Below are 18,669 nucleotides of genomic sequence, written 5' to 3'. Positions count from 1 at the left end.
TGGGACAACTTAGGTATATGAATCTACTTTTTCGACTGTGCATTTTATGAAATCTAAATACAGGTTAAGTGTTTATAATGAAATTTACCATCCAAATTGAGATATGCTGTAACAGTAAAATACATACTGGATTTTGAAGTACAAAAAAAGAATGTGGGCCGGGCACAGTGGCTCATGCCTGTAATCCCAGCACTTTGGGAGGCCAAGGCAGGTGGATCACTTCAGGTCAGGAGTTTGAGACCAGCCTGGCCAACATGGTGAAACCCCTTCTCTACTAAAAATACAAAAATTAGTTGGGTGTGGTGGCACGTGCCTGTAATCCCAGCTACTCGGGAGGCTGAGGCAGGAGAATCACTTGAACGCTGGAGGCGGAGATTGCAGTAAGCCGAGATGGAGCCACTGCACTCTAGCCTGGGCGACAGAATGAGACTCCGTCTCAAAAAAGAAGACAAAGAAGAATATAACATATCTCATATTGATTACATGTTGAAATGATAACATTTTGGGTGTATTGGCTAAATATTATTAAAATTTTTAATAATACACACATACTAAAAGCATTCTCCATTATCCAAGAACACATAAAAACAAAAAAATACAGTTTAAAAGTATTCAATAATTGCCTAGAGTGGGTGTGGTTTGGATGGATGGGGCAACGAGATAAAAGAAAATAAATAAGTAATCCGACCAGGCGTGGTGGCTCACGCCTGTAATCCCGGCACTTTGGGAGGCCGAGGCGGGTGGATCACCTGAGGTCGGGAGTTTGAGACCAGCCTGACCAACATGGAGAAACCTCGTCTCTGCTAAAAATACAAAATTAGCCGGGTGTGGTGGCGCATGCCTGTAATCTCAGCTACTTGGGAGACTGAGGCATGAGAATTGCTTGAACTTGGGAGAGGCGGAGGTTGCTGTGAGCAGAGATCGTGCCATTGCACTGCAGCCTGGGCAACAAGAGCAAAACTCCGTCTCAAAAAAGAAAAAAAAAAAAAGAAAAGAAATAAGTAATTAAACAAGAAAGGCCTTGCATGGACCACTGAAGAAAAAAGGCCATAAATCAGGAGAATGATTAACCCAATCCTCTGTATATAAGAATCCCTCCCATCAAGGAGGGAGGAAAAAAAAAGCAATGAATCACCTGAAGGCTCAATAATTCATAAGGCCCAGAACACCAAAAATGAAAGCATAAAAGGAGGGGAAAGGTGTCTAAAATCAAAGTTCAAGGACCACAGTAAAACTAGCTATCACAATACTTTATTTTTTCTTATTTATTTTTTGAGACGGAGTCTCACTCTATCACCCAGGCTGGAGTGCAGTGGTTCGATCTCGGCTTACTGCAACCTCCGCCTCCCTAGTTCAAGCGATTCTTCTGCCTCAGCCTCCTGAGTAGCTGGGATTACAGGTGCCTGCTACCATGCCAAGCTAATTTTTATATTTTTAGTAGAGACAGGGTTTCACCATGTTGGCCAGGATGGTCTCAAACTCCTGACCTCAAGTGATCCACCTGCCTTGGCCTCCCAAAGTGCTGGGATTACAGGAATGAGCCATAGCGCCCGGCCAACACTTTAAATCATCCTGTCAAACTTCATTTCCTTGACTGCTTTAGCATAGGTGGAGAATGCTATATGTTCAGCCTCATCACTCAATTGTTTAAATGGTTGAAGCTCATTTCTGTACTGCAATCAAGGCAGTGCTGTCTAGTGACGTATGTGTGAACTGAATTCTGTGAGAAGGACACTGGGAGGGAGCCTGCCTAAGGTGGGTTAGAGTCTACCTAGGGATCTAAAGCAGAGGGCAGGCTAGCTGGTGTTTGGCAGAGATTTATAGTTGCAAAGCAGCAGACAGCAAGTTGGAATCCTCACCAGTCATCCAAACTGCATCATCCCAGATATGCTAACAGCTACAAGGAACTTCAGAGGCCCAGAGAGAAGGGGGTGACTTGCCCAACGCCACACTGAGTTATGACGGACCTGAGACTAGAATGCAGGATGCTAAGACAACCATGGGAGCTGGCAGAACTGACAAAGGGGTTCTCTGAGGGAGAAGCCTAGCCCCCAAGGGGGCAAGGAAGCAAGGAGACATCAGTGGAAGAGATGACCCTGGAACCCACAGCATGGGTAGCTCTCAGTAAGCAAAAAGAGCCCAAATCCTTTCTCAGCAATTGGGGATATATTTTTAATGCTAAAGATTATTCTCTCTTTTCAGTTTCCCTTTCCACCGACTTCCTCTCTTACTTCTTGAATTCTGACTTCCTCTCTAGCACACCACCAGTGACTTCCCTGTGACTAGATCTAGTGTGCTTGTCTTGGGCCTTCTCTGCTATGCTTGTAACACCAAAGTTCTGCCACCAACTCTCCTCTCCCTCATTCAGATTACTCTCATTCATTCATTCAACTAACACTTATTGAGGCCAGGTGTGGTGGCTCACACCTATAATTCCAGCACTTTGGGAGGCCAAAGTAGGTGGATCGCTTGAGCCCAGGAATTCAAGACCTGCCTGGGTAACATGGCAAAACCCTGTCTCTACAAAAAAAAAAAACACAAAAATTAGCCAGGTATGGTGGCACATGCCTGTAGTCCCAGCTACTCCAGAGGCTGAAGTGGGAGGATCGCTTGAACTCAGGAAGTAGAGGTTGCAGTGAGCTGAGATGGCGCCACTGCTTTACAGCGTGGGTGACAGAGACCCTGTCTCAAAAAAAAAAAAAAAAAGACTTTACTACAACTAACATGTATTGAGCACCTACAGTATGCAGGTACTTTTTTTTTTGAGACAGGGTCTCCAAGAAGCTGGGAATATAGGTACACATTTGTTAATGTAATGCCTTGTAAAATCTTTGTGAAACTATTTATCATTATATTAAAACTACGTATTTGTATGTCTGCATCCTCTACACCAGACAGTGAGCTCCTTGGGGCCAGGAATGGTCTCTTATTCATCTTAGTAAAAGTACCTGCAGGCTGGGGACAGTAGCTCATGACTATAATCCCAGTACTTTGGGAAGCCAAGGCGGGAGGATCGTACAACTGAAAGAAGGTGCACAACTAAAAGATGCTTTTAGTTCTGCCTGAAAACTCTCTCTCTCCAGTCCCAAATTCTTTCCCTGTTTGTTTGTTTTTGTGGGTTTGTTTTTTTTTTTTTTTTTTTGAGACAAAGTCTTGCTCTATCTCTCCAGCTGGAATACAGTAGTATAATTTTTTTTTTTTTTTTTTTTTTGAGACAGAGTCTGGCTCTGTTGCCCAGGCTGGAGTGCAGTGGCACAATCTCGGCTCATTGCAAGCTCCACCTCCGGGGGTCACACCATTCTCCTGCCTCAGCCTCCCAAGTAGCTGGGACTACAGGCGCCCACCACCACGCCCGGCTAAATTTGTAATTTTTTTTTTAGTAGAGACAGGGTTTCACCTTGTTAGCCAGGATGGTGTTGATCTCCCGACCTCGTGATCCGCCTGCCTCAGCCTCCCAAAGTGATGGGATTACAGGTGTGAACCACCACACCTGGCCATACAGTGCTATAATTTTAACTCACTGCAACTTCGAACTCCTAGGCTCAAGAGATCCTCCCACCTCAGCCTCCCAAGTAGCTAAGACTAGAGGCATACACAACCATGCCCGGCTAATGTTTTTTATTTTTTTGTAGAAATGAGGGTCTCTCTTTGTTGCCCAGGCTGTTCTCAAACTCCTGGCCTCGAGTGATCCTCCTGAACTTCCAAAGTGCTGGGATCACAGGCATGAGCTACTGCGCCTGGCCAAGCTTCACATTTTCAATTAACCTTTGGATATTTCTCATCTGAGGCTCTCCCAACTCAGTCTGGTTTAAACCTAAATCAGCCTCTATCGCCCAAATCACATATCTGTAACAAAAACAAAGTCTATTCAAGACAGCTACGGTGTATACTGAATACTAAAATATAATCAATCTGTGTTTAATCCATTGCTCTGCAATTTACCCAGAGAAAAAATGAGGCTGCTTAGAGCCTAGTTAGAAAAGAGAGAAGCAAATAATCTATTATTTGGTGGGCATCCACTCCAGATGCTATAGATATTTTTTATCTAGTAGTCAGGTATATACGTCACTTCTGAGAAAAAAAAGAGACGATAGCCACTAAGATCATTAAATTTACTCTTTTTGTTCTAAGTCTGTACTCAGTAAGCAGTCTTCTGGTTAGAATCTGAATGCCTTCAGGACAAGGAATTGGATAAGAATATTTCTCATTTTAAATTAGTAACTTGAAACTGTTTAAATTTTCTATCTTTTTTCAGATTCAACCATCTAAGATCCTAGAATAGTGAATATTCAGAGTTGCCCAGACTCCCTGGCAGCCTCTCTGCTGCATTCCTAGCCCCTAGTCTTTCTCTCCTCCAATGCACATAATCCTCAGCTGTTAGCATAATCTTTTTCAAATTCTGGTCTCATGAGGTCACTCTCCAGCTTAATCATTATCAACAGCTCCTTTGGTCTATTTTATCAAAACTAAAGTCATCAGCCAGGAACCCAAAGGTTTTTATCAGCTGTCCCCAACACCACCATTTCAACCAAGCTTATACAGCCTCCAGTCCAGACAAGCTAATTTGCTTATAGTCTTCTGCCTTTATTACAGATGCTCCCCACCATCAGTTGACAATATCAAGTCAAAAATGCATTTAATACACCTAACCTACTGAACATCATAGTTTAGCAAAGCCTACCTTAAACATGCTTAGAACACTCACCTTAGCCTACAGTTGGGCAAAGCCATCTAACAGAAATCCTATTTTATAATGAAGTGCTGAATATCTCATGTATTGAATACTGTACTGAAAGTGAGACACAGAATGCTTGTATAGGTATCTGAAGTATAGTTTCTACTGAATGCACATTGCTTCTACACCATCATAAAGTCAAAAAATCATAACTTGGGGACTGTCTGTAGTTTATTTCCCTGTGCTTTTGAGTCAGCCCTAGGCGCCCTAGTCATAGGCCATTTAGCACATCTCAGAGCTCATCTCAATCAAGATGCATTTTCTGAATAGTCTCAATACTTCAGATACTGCCTTGACTTTAAATCCCTTAAGGATCTGGCCGGGTGCGGTGGCTCATGCCTGTAATCTCAGCACTTTGGGAGGCCAAGGCGGGCAGATCACGAGGTCAGGAGATCGAGACCATCCTGGCTAACACAGTGAAACCCTGTCTCTACTCGAAATACAAAAAATTAGCCAGGCCTGGTGGCGGGTGCCTATAGTCCCAGCTACTCAGGAGGCTGAAGCAGGAGAATGGCATGAACCCGGGAGGTGGAGCTTGCAGTGAGCCGAGATCGCACCACTGCACTCCAGCCTGGGCGACAGTGCGAGACTCTGTCTCAAAAAAAAAAAAAAAAAAATTCCCTTAAGGATTTATGTGCAAGACCAGCATGTTCTCTGGGCCCAGAAAGGGGGAGTCAAAAAAAAGCATCATGTTTAGATCAGTGAGATGAAATTAAGTGATCAAGTCATTCAATCATCAGATATTTCAAAAATATTTATATATTTACAATATTTTAACGAAACAACAAGAGCAAAATATTATAATATTTTAGCAAAACAACAAGAGCAAAAAATATTTATATATTTTATAATATTTGTGCAGGGCACTGAACTAGGTGATGGGGACATAATGTTCAAACCAAGGTCCCTGCCTTCAATGCAGCTTATATTAAAAAAATACGATTAAAATTACCATACATACTATGAAAGAAAAGAACCAAAATGGCATGAGAGAGAATAACAGGCTGGAGTTAAGAATTTAAATTAGGTAGGTCTAGGAATATTCTGAGGATGTGATACTGAAGCTGAGGCTTGAAGGATAAATAGAATTTCACTGTTCAAAGAGTAAGGGAAATGTATTTCAGGAAGAAAAAATAATATGTAGAAAGACTTCCACTTTAATCACTCAGTCAATATTTCTTAAGAATTTTCTATATATGTGGTGTTTTTCAAAGAACAATATAGAGAAATATAAGACTTGGCCCTTGCATTAGGGAGACAAGACATAAACAGAATAATCAATTATATAAGTCTACCTGGGCTTGCTATAACAACATACCACACACTGGGTGGCTTGAACATCAGAGATTTATTTTCTCACAGTTCTGGAGGCTAGAGGTCCATGATCAAAGTGCTGGCAAAACAGATTCTCGTGAGGGCTCTCTTCCTAAGTGTTGGCCTTCTCCCTGTGTCCTCCTATGACCCTTCTTTGGTGAATGCCCACAGAGAGATCAAACTTTCCTGTGCATCTTTTTATAAGGACACTAATTCTGTTGGATCAGGGCCCCATCTTTATGATATCATTTAACTTTAATCACTTCCTTAGAGACCCCATGTCGAAATATAGCCATACTAGGGGTTAGCTTCAACATATGAATTTTGAGGAGATGCAACCAGTCTATAACATCAATCAACAAACAAAAATAATACTAGGAACACAGTGAGTTTATTCTATTCATTCATTAAACAAATAATACTAAGTTCCCATTAGATGCCAGATACTGTATTAAGTGTCAAGAATACACAGGGAACAAGGCAGACAGGGCTTCTGCCCTCATGGAGCTTATAGGCTAGACCAGAAGTAGACAGTTAAACAGATAATTACAGCAAAGAGTGATAGGAGTAATGACAAGTCTGGTAACACTAGAGTAACAGCAGGGAGAGCCAAGCTATCCCAGAGGAGCAGAAAAGGCCTGGAAGAAGTATATTTGGAGGATAAGCAGAGCTAGCCAGATGAAGAATAGAATTAAGATGAAAAGTGGAATTAAGAGGGTTCTGGGGAGAGTGCAGTACATGCAAAGCCTGTGAGGCAAGAGAGTGGGTGACTTTGGGAGGCCATGGCAGGCGGATCACCTGAGATCAGGAGTTGGAAACCAGCCTGGCCAACATGGTAAAACCCCGTCTCTACTAAAAATACTTGGCTGGGCACGGTGGCTCACACTTGTAATTCCAACACTTTGGAAGGCCAAGGCGGGCAGATCACCTGAGGTTGGGAGTTCGAGACCAGCCTGACCAACATGGAGAAACCCTGTCTCTACTAAAAATACAAAATTAGCTGGGCATGGTGGTCTATGCCTGTAATCCCAGCTACTTGGGAGGCTGAGGCAGGAGAATTGCTTGAACCCGGGAGGCAGAGGTTGCGGTAAGCCAAGATCATGCCATTGCACTCCAGCCTGGGCAACAAGAGCAAAACCCCGTCTCAAAAAAAAAAAAAAAAATTAGCCCAGTGTGGTGGCGTGCACCTGTAATCCCAGCTACTTACTTAGGAGCCTGAGGCAGGAGAATTGCTTGAACCCGGGAGGCAGAGTTTGCAGTGAGCCAAGATTGCACCATTGCACTCCAGCCTGGGTGACAAGAGTGAGACTGTCTCAAAAAAAAAAAAAAAAAAAGTTCCATGAAGGGGCTGGGCACGGTGGCTCACGCCTGTAATCCCAGCACTTTGGGAGGCTGAGACGGGTGGACCACTTGAGCTCAGGAGTTCGAGAAAAGCCTGAGCAACATGGCAAAACCCCGTCTCTACAAAAGATACAAAAAATAGCCAGGCGTGGTGGCATGCACCTGTAGTCCCAGCTACTTGAGAAGCTAAGGTGAGAGGATCACTTGAGCCTGGGAGGTTAAGGCTACAGTAAGCTTCCTACCTGTGTGGAACAGGGAGACCCTGTCTCAAAAAAAAAAAAAAATTCTATGTAGTTGGAAGGTGGACTATAAAGGAGAGATGAGTGAGATAAGGCTGAATAAAGAGGCAGGTACTAGACCTGAAGGTAAGTCCTGAATTTGGGGGCTGGGGGAAGACAGGGAGAGGAGTCCCAACATGATCAGACTTATTTTTGGAGGTAGGTAAGATACAGGAAGGAAGAAACATGAAGATATATTTAGGAGGTAAAATTGGCAGGTCGTTGCGACTAGATATTGGAGTTGTAGAGTCAAAATATGCCACATTGATATATGCCACTTTGGCATAAGGATTATTTTGAGAATAATATACACTTGAAAAACAGCATATGCAAGAAGAGCACTCTGGCCTTCCTTTTTCTTACTGAAATCAGGAGATAAAACTCCCATGTGAAAGATGCCCTCCTTGTACCAGGAGAAAGCCATTCTTATCACCAGAGACAGAGCTGAGGCTGGAAGAAATCTGTACAAACCTTGTTAAACTAACTCTTATCTAATCTTTTGGGCAATGGAAAAGATGGTGATATCTTAAGCTGGGATAGGAAATATTTTAAGAGAATGAGGGGTTCCATTCCGAACAAAGTACCTATGAGACATCCAGTTAAAGATGTCCTCTTGGCAGTTAGTCATTTGGGCCTGGAGCTCTAAAAAGTAGTCTGGCTGGAGATACAAATTTTTCAAACCATTTGTAGATGAGAAACTGGGGCCACAAGAATGGATAGGGGCGGTGTATGGTGGCTTACGCCTGTAATCCCAGCACTTTGGGAAGCCAAGGTGGGTGGATCACCTAAGGTCAGGAGACCAGCCTGGCCAACATGGCGAAACCCCATCTCTACTAAAAATGCAAAAATTAGCCTGGCATGGTGGCATGTGCCTGTGGTCCCAGCTACTCGGGAGGCTGAGGCAGGAGAATTGCTTGAACCCGGGAGGTGGAGGTTGCAGCGGGCTGAGATCACGCCACTGCACTCCAGCCTGGGTGACAGAGTGAGACTCCATCTCAAAAGAAAGGAAAGAGAAAGAAAGAAAGGAAGGAAGGAAGGAAGGATGGAAGGAAGGAAGGATGGTTTTGCCTAAGAAGAATGTGTAGGGTGGGTGAGAAGAAGGCCTGGAACAGGTCCCTGAAGCACGCTTAATATTAAAGGGGCTGGCAGAGGAGCTGCAAAGGAAACCGATTAAAAAACAGAGCAGTAGGCCAGGCGCGGTGGCTCATGCCTGTAATTTCAGCATTTTGGAAGGCCGAGGCAGGCAGATCACTTGAGGTCAAGAGTTCGAGACCAGCCCAGCCAACATGGCAAAACTCCGTCTCTACTGAAAATACAAAAATTAGCTGGGTGTGGTGGCACACACCTGTAAATTCAGCTACTCAGGGGGCTGAGGCGGGAGAATCGCTTGAACCCAGGAGACGGAGGCTGCAGTGAGCCGAGATAGCGCCATTGCACTCCAGCCTGGGTGACAGAGAGAGACTCTCTCAAACAAACAAACAAAAACAGAGCAGTAGGAGGAAAGCTAGGAGATGGTGTCATTAGAAAAGCCAAAAGAAGAGGATGATTTGACCAAAGAGTAAACATGGTGAGGGTGGGGTGGGGGTGGTGGGGTGCAAGGTCAGGTAAGGAGGCCATAAAACCGCATGCAACAGGGACAAAATGAAGGGTACAGACAAGGAGGACTGAAAGACTTCAGGAGAGTACACTTACTCTGGGCTATGTTTCAGTGGGACCTACATTTTGCTACTGATATCACGTCTAGCTTTTTGAATAGTTCCCTAAATGCCAGCCTCCAAATCTGACTGAATATGAAATAGACCAAGAAGCAGGCTTAGGAGAAAAAATAATTTTCCAATTCCATTTTTGGAATAATGCTGTTGTAACCCAACTCCACTCACTAGCCATACATATTGGATAACGGATGACAGTAGGATGCCCAAGTGGTTGATGAATAGTGAGTTTAAGTAGGTCAATTAGGAGCAGAAAAGGAAGTAAAAACACTCCAAAATACCCCATCAAAGTACTTCAAACAATGTGGCTTTGCTGTGGATGAGTAGAAACCATAACAGATGTATTAGCCTGGTCAACAACAAACAGAAAGGAGACACTTTTTTTTTTTTGAGACACAGTCTTGCACTGTCACCCAGGCTGGAGTGCAGTGGCCCGATCTCGGCTCACTGCAAGCTCCGCCTCCCGGATTCATGCCATTCTCCTGCCTTAGCCTCCCTAGCAGCTGGGGACTACAGATGCCCGCCACCACGCCCGGCTAATTTTTTGTATTTTTAGTAGAGATGGGGTTTCACTGTGTTAGCCAGGATGGTCTTGATCTCCTGATCTTGTGATCCACCCACCTTGGCCTCCTAAACTGCTGGGATTACAGGCGTGAGCCACTGCACCCAGCCTTTTTTTTTTTGAGATGGAGTCTTGCTCTTGTTGCCCAGGCTGGAGTGCCATGGCGCAATCTCAGCTCACCGCAACCTTCACCTCCCAGGTTCAAGCGATTCTCCTGCCTCAGCCTCCCGAGTAGCTGGGATTACAGGCATGTGCCACCACGCCCGGCTAATTTTGTATTTTTAGTAGAGACAGGGTTTCTCCATGTTGGTCAGGCTGGTCTGGAACGCCTGACCTCAGGTGATCCGTCCGCCTTGGCCTCCCAAAGTTTTGGGATTACAGGCGTGAGCCATCTCACCCAGCCAGGAAATGCTCTTTTTTAGGTTAAAAAAAGAAAAAAGCCTTTAGGCAAATTCTAAGCCTATAAGCCAGAGGGCCAAGCATCAGAGGCTCTTTAAATGCTGACTCTAGATCCATATTTTCACAAAGTATCATCTTTATGTATCCTCTGTGGTAAGGTCCTATATTCAGGTTTACAAAACTCTGCTGCACACATACAAGACTTGGGTTGGCAGCATGTTGTGTGAAAAAGAGCTGAGTCCGTAAATGACCACACAAGTTTAGCATGAGCAAACAGTGTCATGTGACTGCTAAAAAATGTAAATACAGGCTGGGCACAGTGGCTCACGCCTGTAATCCCAGCACTTTGGGAGGCTGAGATGGGCGGATCATGAGATCAGGAGTTTGAGACCAGCCTGGCCAACATGGTGAAACCCCATCTCTACTAAAAGTACAAAAATTAACCGGGCGTGGTGGTGCGCACCTGCAGTCCCAGTTACTTGGGACGCTGAGACAGGAGAATTGCTTGAACCCCGGAGGTGGAGGTTGCAGTCAGCTGAGATTGCGCCATTACACTCCAGCTCTGGGCAACAGAGCAAGACTCAGTCTCGGAAAAAAAAAAAAGTAAATACAACTGTAGTCCACTTTAATAGACGTGTCCAGATAATAATAGTCCAACTGCATTCTGAATTAATCAGAATAAATCTGGAGTACTGTGTTCAGTTGAAAGGGTCACATTTTAAGAGTGATAGCTCTTACTTATCCCTTTCTTTCCATTCCCAATCTTAGATAACTCTCATCTCATACCTAGCGTGGTAGATTGTTTCCAAAGATGACCCAAAAACTCCTCCCATGGCACATGCCTTTTGTGGTGTTACTTTGCCACTCTTCCCATTAAGAAGTAGACTCCATTTCTCCTGGTGAATCCAGGGTGGCTCTGAGTCCTCCTCTGACCAACAAGAAGTGATGCTCACAGGCCTAGGCCTAAGGGACCTCACAGCTTCTATTTTTGCGCACTTTGTTGTCAACCGCCAAGTCAAGAAGCTGGAGCTAAACTACTGACTGATAAGAGGCCAGTGTGAAAAGAGAGGTCATGCAGAGGAGAAATGAAGGACCCAGCCAATAGCTACCACTGACACCCTAGACATGTGAGTGAAGCCACCTTGAATCTTTCAGCCCTAGCCAAGCCAATGCTGGTGATGTTCTTCTATATCTGTGTGACTGTCCAATATGGCAGTCACTAGCCACATACAGGGCTACTGAATCCTTGGAATGTGGCTACGGCACCTGAAGAACTTCATTTTTAATTTCATTTTAACTTAGACTTTAAATAGCTAATGGCTACTTTCTAGGCCAGCGTAAAAGTCTGTTACCACTCAAGTCATCCAGCATAATCCCGCTAAAGCAACTGGGCACAGGGCAGCCAAAAATCACCTTAGCACCTGCCCTTTAGGGGCTACAAGTACATATACAGTGACGAGAGAAGGCAGTGGAGAAGGATGCAGTGTAGCTCTGTCAGCCTTGTTTTTAAAAATGAAAGAAAAAATATCTCCCTCCAACATCACCCAAAGGGAAATTTCCAAGCAATGGAATATATCATGAGTCTCACATCTAGCCTAGAGAGCTCCTGACTAGAAAAGTAACTTTCAAAAACTGTTTCCTCATCTGCTGAAAAACAAAATTTAAACAGTTCCCTGGTTCACTCTTTTTGGGGGGAGAGGGGGAGCAGAAAGGAAATATGAGAGAGTTTACATTGCGTGCTAGACATGGCCACATTTGTAATAATACATCGAATTCTCTTAATCCTTTTTTTTCAAACTAAGCGAACATAAGTTCAGAGAGGTAATTTGCCAAGGACCTATGACTAGTTAGTGCTAAAGATAAAATTCAAAACCAGGCCTCTGAATTTCCGACCCCCTACTCTTCCTACCACAGCGGAATGCCTCACCTATCAAAAATAAAAATTTCTAATGGCCTATTGAGTTTTTCCATGATCGCTTCACCTAAGTAACTATTTCCAATTAATGCCTTCTTAGCAGACTGATCCCATTTTTCCTCTCTTCACTTTCCTATACTTCTTTTTCCTCTAATTTTACCCATCCTTCAAACTCCATTTTAAACTTTTTTTCCTTCCATAAAACTTTCCTCATCTTAACACAATTTCCCTCTCTGAATTTTTATATTACTTATAATAGGCACCATATAATATAGCGTTCTCTGTTACACTGCTTTTCCCTTAAATAGACCTTAATCTCTTTGAGGACAGAAGCTATCCTATGTCTTTGGGGAGTGGCAATCTTTCCAAATTTCTTTACCTTTCCCCCAGAGCCGTGAGTAGATACTTCTGGAATGGACGAATGATCTAAACTCAATAGGCAAATACTTGTTGATTCATTAAAGTCAGCCCCAAACTCTGCTGTTTTACCCTTTGCTTCATAATCTACAGCACACCAATTAATCCAGAAGGGCTGAGGGGCGAATCCACACTGCAGCCCCGCCACGTAACGCTACCCGCCAGCTCTGTCACGCCACGCCCAGCCTGCTGGTTGCCGATTTGGCGTGGCCCAACCCTGGGACGGCCGATTGGGCGTGGTGTGCGTGGCTGAAGGCGTGGCTGAGAAGAGAAACCTACGCTTTGGGTCAGACTCGGTAGTTTCCGGTAATCTTCGACAATTTCCGGCAACGGTTTTCTCTCTCGTCGACCAACCTCGGGTATTTCCGACCCCCTTCGGGCTTTTCCGTCTGGTTCCCGCTCGGCTTTCTCCACTTCGGGTATTCCCGTGTCCCGCTCGGAAGCACTCGGCAATCGCTCGGCCTCCCCTATCCCCCGGTAACGGTCGCTGGTGAGTTTAAATGAGCCGGGGCTGGCCGGGCCGGAGCCGCTACAGGGGGGGCCTGAGGCACTGCAGAAAGTGGGCCTGAGCCTCGAGGATGACGGTGCTGCAGGAACCCGTCCAGGTAATGATAACCTTCTTCTCTGAGGCTTGGCTCGCAGCCTCGGTCGGGAAGCAGCGTAGGGCCACTCCGCGGCCTGGTGCGGCCTAGGCCCGGCTGCTTCTCCCGCCTCTCCTGCTGCCGTGTCCTGCCTATCTTTCGTCAGTTCGGAGGCCTTGCCCTCAGCCTAAGCCGTGTTACCTCTGGCCCTACATTACTTCACCTTTAGTGTGAGCGGCTTCGGCGAGAATAACCGCCTTTCCCGTCCGAGCCAACGTCCGGCCAGCCCTTCCTGTCAGTCCAGGGGCCTGGCTTGACTGGGGGTGGGAGATGAGGGGCCGAAAATGCACCCCAGGCGCTCTCTTGCCTAAAAGATGATCGAGAAGCACGTTTGATCGGAGCTTGTATGATCTTCGTGACGGTAGGGCAAGTTTACGGAGGTTTTTTTATTTTGTCTTATGTGAGAGGGTGGAGGGAGAGTAGGATCGGTCTTTTTAATACTAATTTCTATTTTGGTAACAGACTTCCTATCCCACGTTTCCTTTCTCGGTGAATTTCCCACTGGACAATGATGGTTTGAGAAGACAACTCCAAGCCTCAGTGCTGAGGTGCAAGCACCAATACCAGGGGAGGAGGTGGAAAGGGCACATTTGGGTTGTTTTCATCCTCTCTGATGGGGATCAGGAGCATTTTGTTGTGCATGTTTATAAGGCATTCAGGAAATGAAACGCAAATAGTGGTGTTTCTGTCCATTTCACTGCCTTTACACCAGGGTATGCTTTGACGCACAGTGCTGTGTTGCATTAAAGGAACCCTATTGGATTTTAAGTGTGTGATGCGGTGCCAAGTCATTTTCCCCCCTGACATCTGGAGAAACTGAATCTTTTGTGCCTTGGTAATGGACCAGGTCTGAGAGACTTCATCCCACTATATGATCTTTAACTTGATCAGAATTGACCTCTATCAACTGCTGTCATTGAGTCATGGACTTTATTTTGAAGTTAATAAAGCAAACCGATTTTTAGAAATTCCTTCATATTGCCCTTAAAAGGCTTGAGGTATCAAACAGTAAATATTTTAATATATCACTACTTTCATATTTATTTCATTTTTCTAAACAGCATGAAATACTCATTTCTTCTAGTTTGGCTTTTTCTCCAGCTGTTTACATATAGCAGCTATTAGTGTTTGAATTAATAAAACGTAAGATTTTATCTTATGAAATTTACCTGTCTGTAAGTTCTATCAGTTTTTCTAGAGCTATTTCCATCCAAAATCTTTTTACCAGTATAGTTTCTTTTAAGATTTTTTTTTATTCTGGCTGTAGATGAGGTAATTATATATATATAATTTTTTAAGGCCTAACATGAACTTAAATAGATGAGCAGATTACTCAAGTTATTTAATTTCTGTTGCATATTCTTGGAATTTTGTTTTAATAGTTAATGATTTTTTTTTTTTTTTTTGCCTTCTCTGGCCCCAGAAGTCTTCTAAAGTGATAAACTAGTTGCATTGATAGACTATAACCACCATTTAATAATAATTTCAGACTTTATAAAAGCATGGAAGTCCGGGCGTGGTGGCTTACACCTGTAATCCCAGCACTTTGGGAGGCGGAGGTGGGTGGATCACCTGAGGTCAGGAGTTCGAGACCTGCCTGGCCAACACAGTGAAACCCCGTCTCTACTAAAAATATAAAAAATTAGCCGGGCGTGGTGGTGGGCGCCTGTAATCCCAGCTACTTGGGAGGCTGAGGCAGGAGAATTGCCTGAACCCAGGAGATGGAGGTTGCAGTGAGCCGACATGTTCCCGCTGCACTCCAGCCTGGGCGACAGAGTGAGACTCCGTCTCAAAATAAATAAATAAATAAAAAATAAAAGCATGGAAAAGAAAAGGAATATGTAGCCTGTTTCTAGATAGTACCCATCAGGTTTCCTGTTTGTCCTTAAAGTACTCTGAGCAGTAATACACTTTGATATTTTTAAGGCTTAAAGGTCAAATTTGCTTCTTTTTCATACTAGCATTGTCCATTAGATTTTTGAGATAGTGATAGAAAGTTTTAGGATATGACTAGGTGAAAATTTTGGTTGTATAGTATAAGAAGCCATTCAAGAAGGGATTTGGAGCAGTGAGAAGAACAAGCAACTTTGGCTACAATGATAAAGATCAATGGTCAGGGATAGTGCTGCAAATGGGAAAGAATTAGTAAGAAAATAAAAATAAGACAGATATATAAGATACTGTCTTTATTTAAAAAAAACTATGATGACAGATTGAATGTATTTGGAAAGCAATGAGAGTAAGTTGGAAAATTGTTCTTTCTTGGAATGCCTCAGAGTTGATGGTATTACTAGGCATAGGAAAAAGTTCACAGAAAAGATGAACAACTGTTTTCTGCATTTTTTTTCTTTAAAGTTTTAACGTTGAATGGCCAGTCTGATATACCATATATGCCTAAATTAAAACTCCGTCTCAAATTACTACTTCTCAGAAGAGTACTACTTTCTATTTGAGTCCTTACAAAAGTCTCACATATGAGGCAGAAGTTCTGTCAGTTCTTTTATTTTTAATAGTAACTATTTGGAAAGACACACTAGCCTAAGTGACTTCAGTGAGAGCTTTTTGGATATTTATAAAAGTCACCTGGTGAAATTGGTTTTTAAAAAAGAAGCAAAGAGATTTTATATAGATTTAGCAACTATTCCTAGGGGTAAGACTTCACAGAAGTGTTGGATGAAGTTGTAAATAAGCCTTTCGAAAATTAATTTAATAAGCAGTATAGCAATTGGGTACTATATACATGATATTGTTTTAGAGATCATTAGATGGTGAAGGAGTACTCTTGGCTGGGGATAAAATGTTCAGGGACAGCATCTAACATGGATTCAAAGAGTAACATATTTTGGCTACTCAATGAGAAATTTAGATTTAGTGTACATTGGTAATGAATAACCATTATATGAGCAGAAGAGTTTTTGAGCAGAGGAATTATATAATAAAAGCACCACTTTGGGAATATTTATCTGGTGCTGTTGGAAAGGGAGGAAGAGACAAGAGTTAGACATACAGACTAGTAGAATAATCCAACTGCATGATCACGTAGACCAGGGCTGCTTAATCTGGGCACTATTGACATTTGGGGCAAGCTAATACTTTGTTGGAAGCTGTGCATTGTAGAATGTTTTGTAGCATCCCTGGCTTCTAACCACTGGATGACCCCTCCATTTGTGACAACCAAAAATACCCTCTAGACATTGCTAAATGTTGGGGCATTAGTTGGGAGTAAGAAGGCAAAATTGCCCAGAGTAAGAACCGCTGATGTGCATCTAAACTAAATCAGTATCCTAGAAATTCAATTATAATGTATAATATGAAATTTCAACAGTGATTTTTTTTTCTTTATATCTTCTTACATTGTCTGAAGCCTTTATTATCCATTTCTTTTATGGTTTTTTAAAAAGGGCAGCTGACTGGGCACAGTGGCTCACGCTTGTAATCCCAGCACTTTCAGAGGCTGAAGCAGACAGATCATTTGAGCCAAGGAGTTCAAGACCAACAAATAAAATAAAGACAGCTTTTTTGACAAAAACAAGAACACAAAATGTATACAAAATTTAACAAAAACAAGCATACAAATTTTTTATAATAAGCTTTCTCTAACAAAAAATTTGTAGTGATTACAGGCTGGGTGCGGTGCCTCACGCCTGTAATCCCAGCACTTTGGGAGGCTGAGGCGGGCGGATCACGAGGTCAGGAGATCGAGACCATCCTGGCCAACATGGTGAAACCCCTTCTCTACTAAAAATACAAAAAAAAATTAGCCGGGTGTGGTGGCAGGCACCTGTAGTCCCAGCTACTCGGGAGGCTGAGGCAGGAGAATGGTGTGAACCCAGGAGGTGGAGCTTGCAGTGAGCCGAGATCGCACCACTGCACTCCAGCCTGGGTGACAGAGTGAGACTCTGTCTCAAAAAAAAAAAGAGAAAAATTTGTAGTGATTACATTTAAGTCTGAGTACAACTTATAGAGGTTTGTTTGTATTTTAAATAATATTTTGTATTTAAGAATAGCTAGCTGGTAAGGAATTTTGCAACTTTAAGCTGTTGGTTTATCTTTTAAATTAGTGCACCTGGGGACTAACCCATTAATCAGTCAGATTTCTCTTAAACGTTTTTTAGGGGAGAGGGTGAGGAGCGTTGTTCTTTTTGGCTTCGTAACTTTCTTTTAGCAGCATTTCGTCCATCTGGCTTTAATTTGTAGAACTCTAGCGGTAATGCACTGCGTGTTGTTCTTTTAAGGGAAGGCCCACACCATCAGTTGGGCAGAGGTGCTGATTTTAGCCCTGTTCATCATCAGCTACTAATCTGTAGTGCCTTAGAGAATAATCTGTTCTCCCCCCAATCCAGGCACAAGAGACACTGTTAGTCAGGAACTTAGAATTGATTGAGCAAAGCGGGATGGAAGCAGTATGTGAGATTCTCAAGATGGCAAGTTTTTTCTGACGCTCTTAAGAATTGGTGATAAGGGAATGATGTTCTGAGCAAAGCTTGATTTTAAGTCAGAAATGGATACAACTCTTGAATATGATACCTTTTTTCCTTCTTTTTTTCCCCCCGCCCTTGCCTCTTATTTCTTTAATTTTAAAAGGACAGAAAAAATTTCAAAGTTCTAGGACTTTTTGACTTTAGTATATGTGTGTGAAATTTTCCTAGTGGTCCGCAGTAGTAAAATAGCTGGTAAATCATTTGAGTCTTTTGTGGCTTATATATTGCAAAATAAGCAGTTGTAGCAGGTATGCTGGAGAGATGTTATGCAACAGAAACTACATATTTATTGAATTTCTTTCTATTAAGAGATTGGCAAGGAAAAGGTTTTCCAAGTGCTTAATGTATGACAGTATACTAGGAGCATTATAAATGGATCATTTCATTTAATCCACAAAACAACTCCAAGAAATAAACTCCATTTATCAGATGAAGAGATTGAGGCTGAGAAAACTTGAGTATTTCCCACAAAGTCCCACTACTGGAAGTGCTGGCACACAAATTTGAGCACGTCTCCAAACATCAAATCTTTGGTATCTTCGTTCTACTCACCATTTTCTTTCACTTACAGCAAAATTAAACACGTAGTCTTAGGAAATCTCAGATTTCATAAAGGAGTAATTTGGTGGTAATTATTTGCATAATAAAATAATTCTTCTATTTATCACAGAGTTTCTTTCAATAGAGACTCCCAGAGATTCTTTATTATTAGATATACATCTAGGAATACAAAGAAACTTAATGCTAAGACTAACGTACAAGAGTGTCAACAGTGGAAGACTGCTAGAAGTTAAAGATCATTTGCTTATTCATTCAACATATAAGCACCTGCTTTAAAAGCACATAATGGATGCTGGGAGTATAATAATGAGCA

General features: G+C 42.9%; 2 protein-coding genes across 19 annotated transcripts in view; one reads left to right on the top strand and one right to left on the bottom strand.

Moving 5' to 3' along the window:
* MYL4 (myosin light chain 4) overlaps positions 1-12,991 on the bottom strand; it is a 34,209-nt gene extending 21,218 nt beyond the window's left edge. Inside the window, exon 1 of one of the 3 annotated variants that reach the window (XM_002834316.6) lies at positions 12,636-12,991. Coding sequence is in view for 1 of the 3 variants with exons in the window: in XM_009236633.3 (XP_009234908.1) it covers positions 12,746-12,757 (12 nt within the window). In the remaining 2 variants the exon portion in view is untranslated. The remainder of the gene's footprint in view (positions 1-12,635) is intronic. The other 2 variants (XM_054537176.2, XM_009236633.3) reach the window with 2 other exon arrangements.
* Positions 12,992-13,089: 98 nt separating this feature from the next.
* Positions 13,090-18,669, top strand: part of CDC27 (cell division cycle 27) — a 69,664-nt gene continuing 64,084 nt past the window's right edge. For 8 of the 16 annotated variants that reach the window (XM_063718851.1, XM_063718849.1, XM_054537175.2 and 5 more), the window contains exon 1: positions 13,119-13,278. Coding sequence is in view for 7 of the 16 variants with exons in the window: in XM_024234856.3 (XP_024090624.1) it covers positions 13,252-13,278 (27 nt within the window). In the remaining 9 variants the exon portion in view is untranslated. Of the gene's footprint in view, positions 13,279-18,669 lie in introns of all 16 variants that reach the window. The other 8 variants (XM_024234858.3, XM_024234855.3, XM_024234854.3 and 5 more) reach the window with 4 other exon arrangements.

The sequence above is a fragment of the Pongo abelii genome, chromosome 19, assembly GCF_028885655.2.
Source record: "Pongo abelii isolate AG06213 chromosome 19, NHGRI_mPonAbe1-v2.0_pri, whole genome shotgun sequence".
Lineage (NCBI taxonomy): Eukaryota > Metazoa > Chordata > Mammalia > Primates > Hominidae > Pongo > Pongo abelii.
The sequence above is the reverse complement of the archived record's forward strand: the minus strand, read 5'-3'. Positions and strand labels throughout refer to the sequence as shown.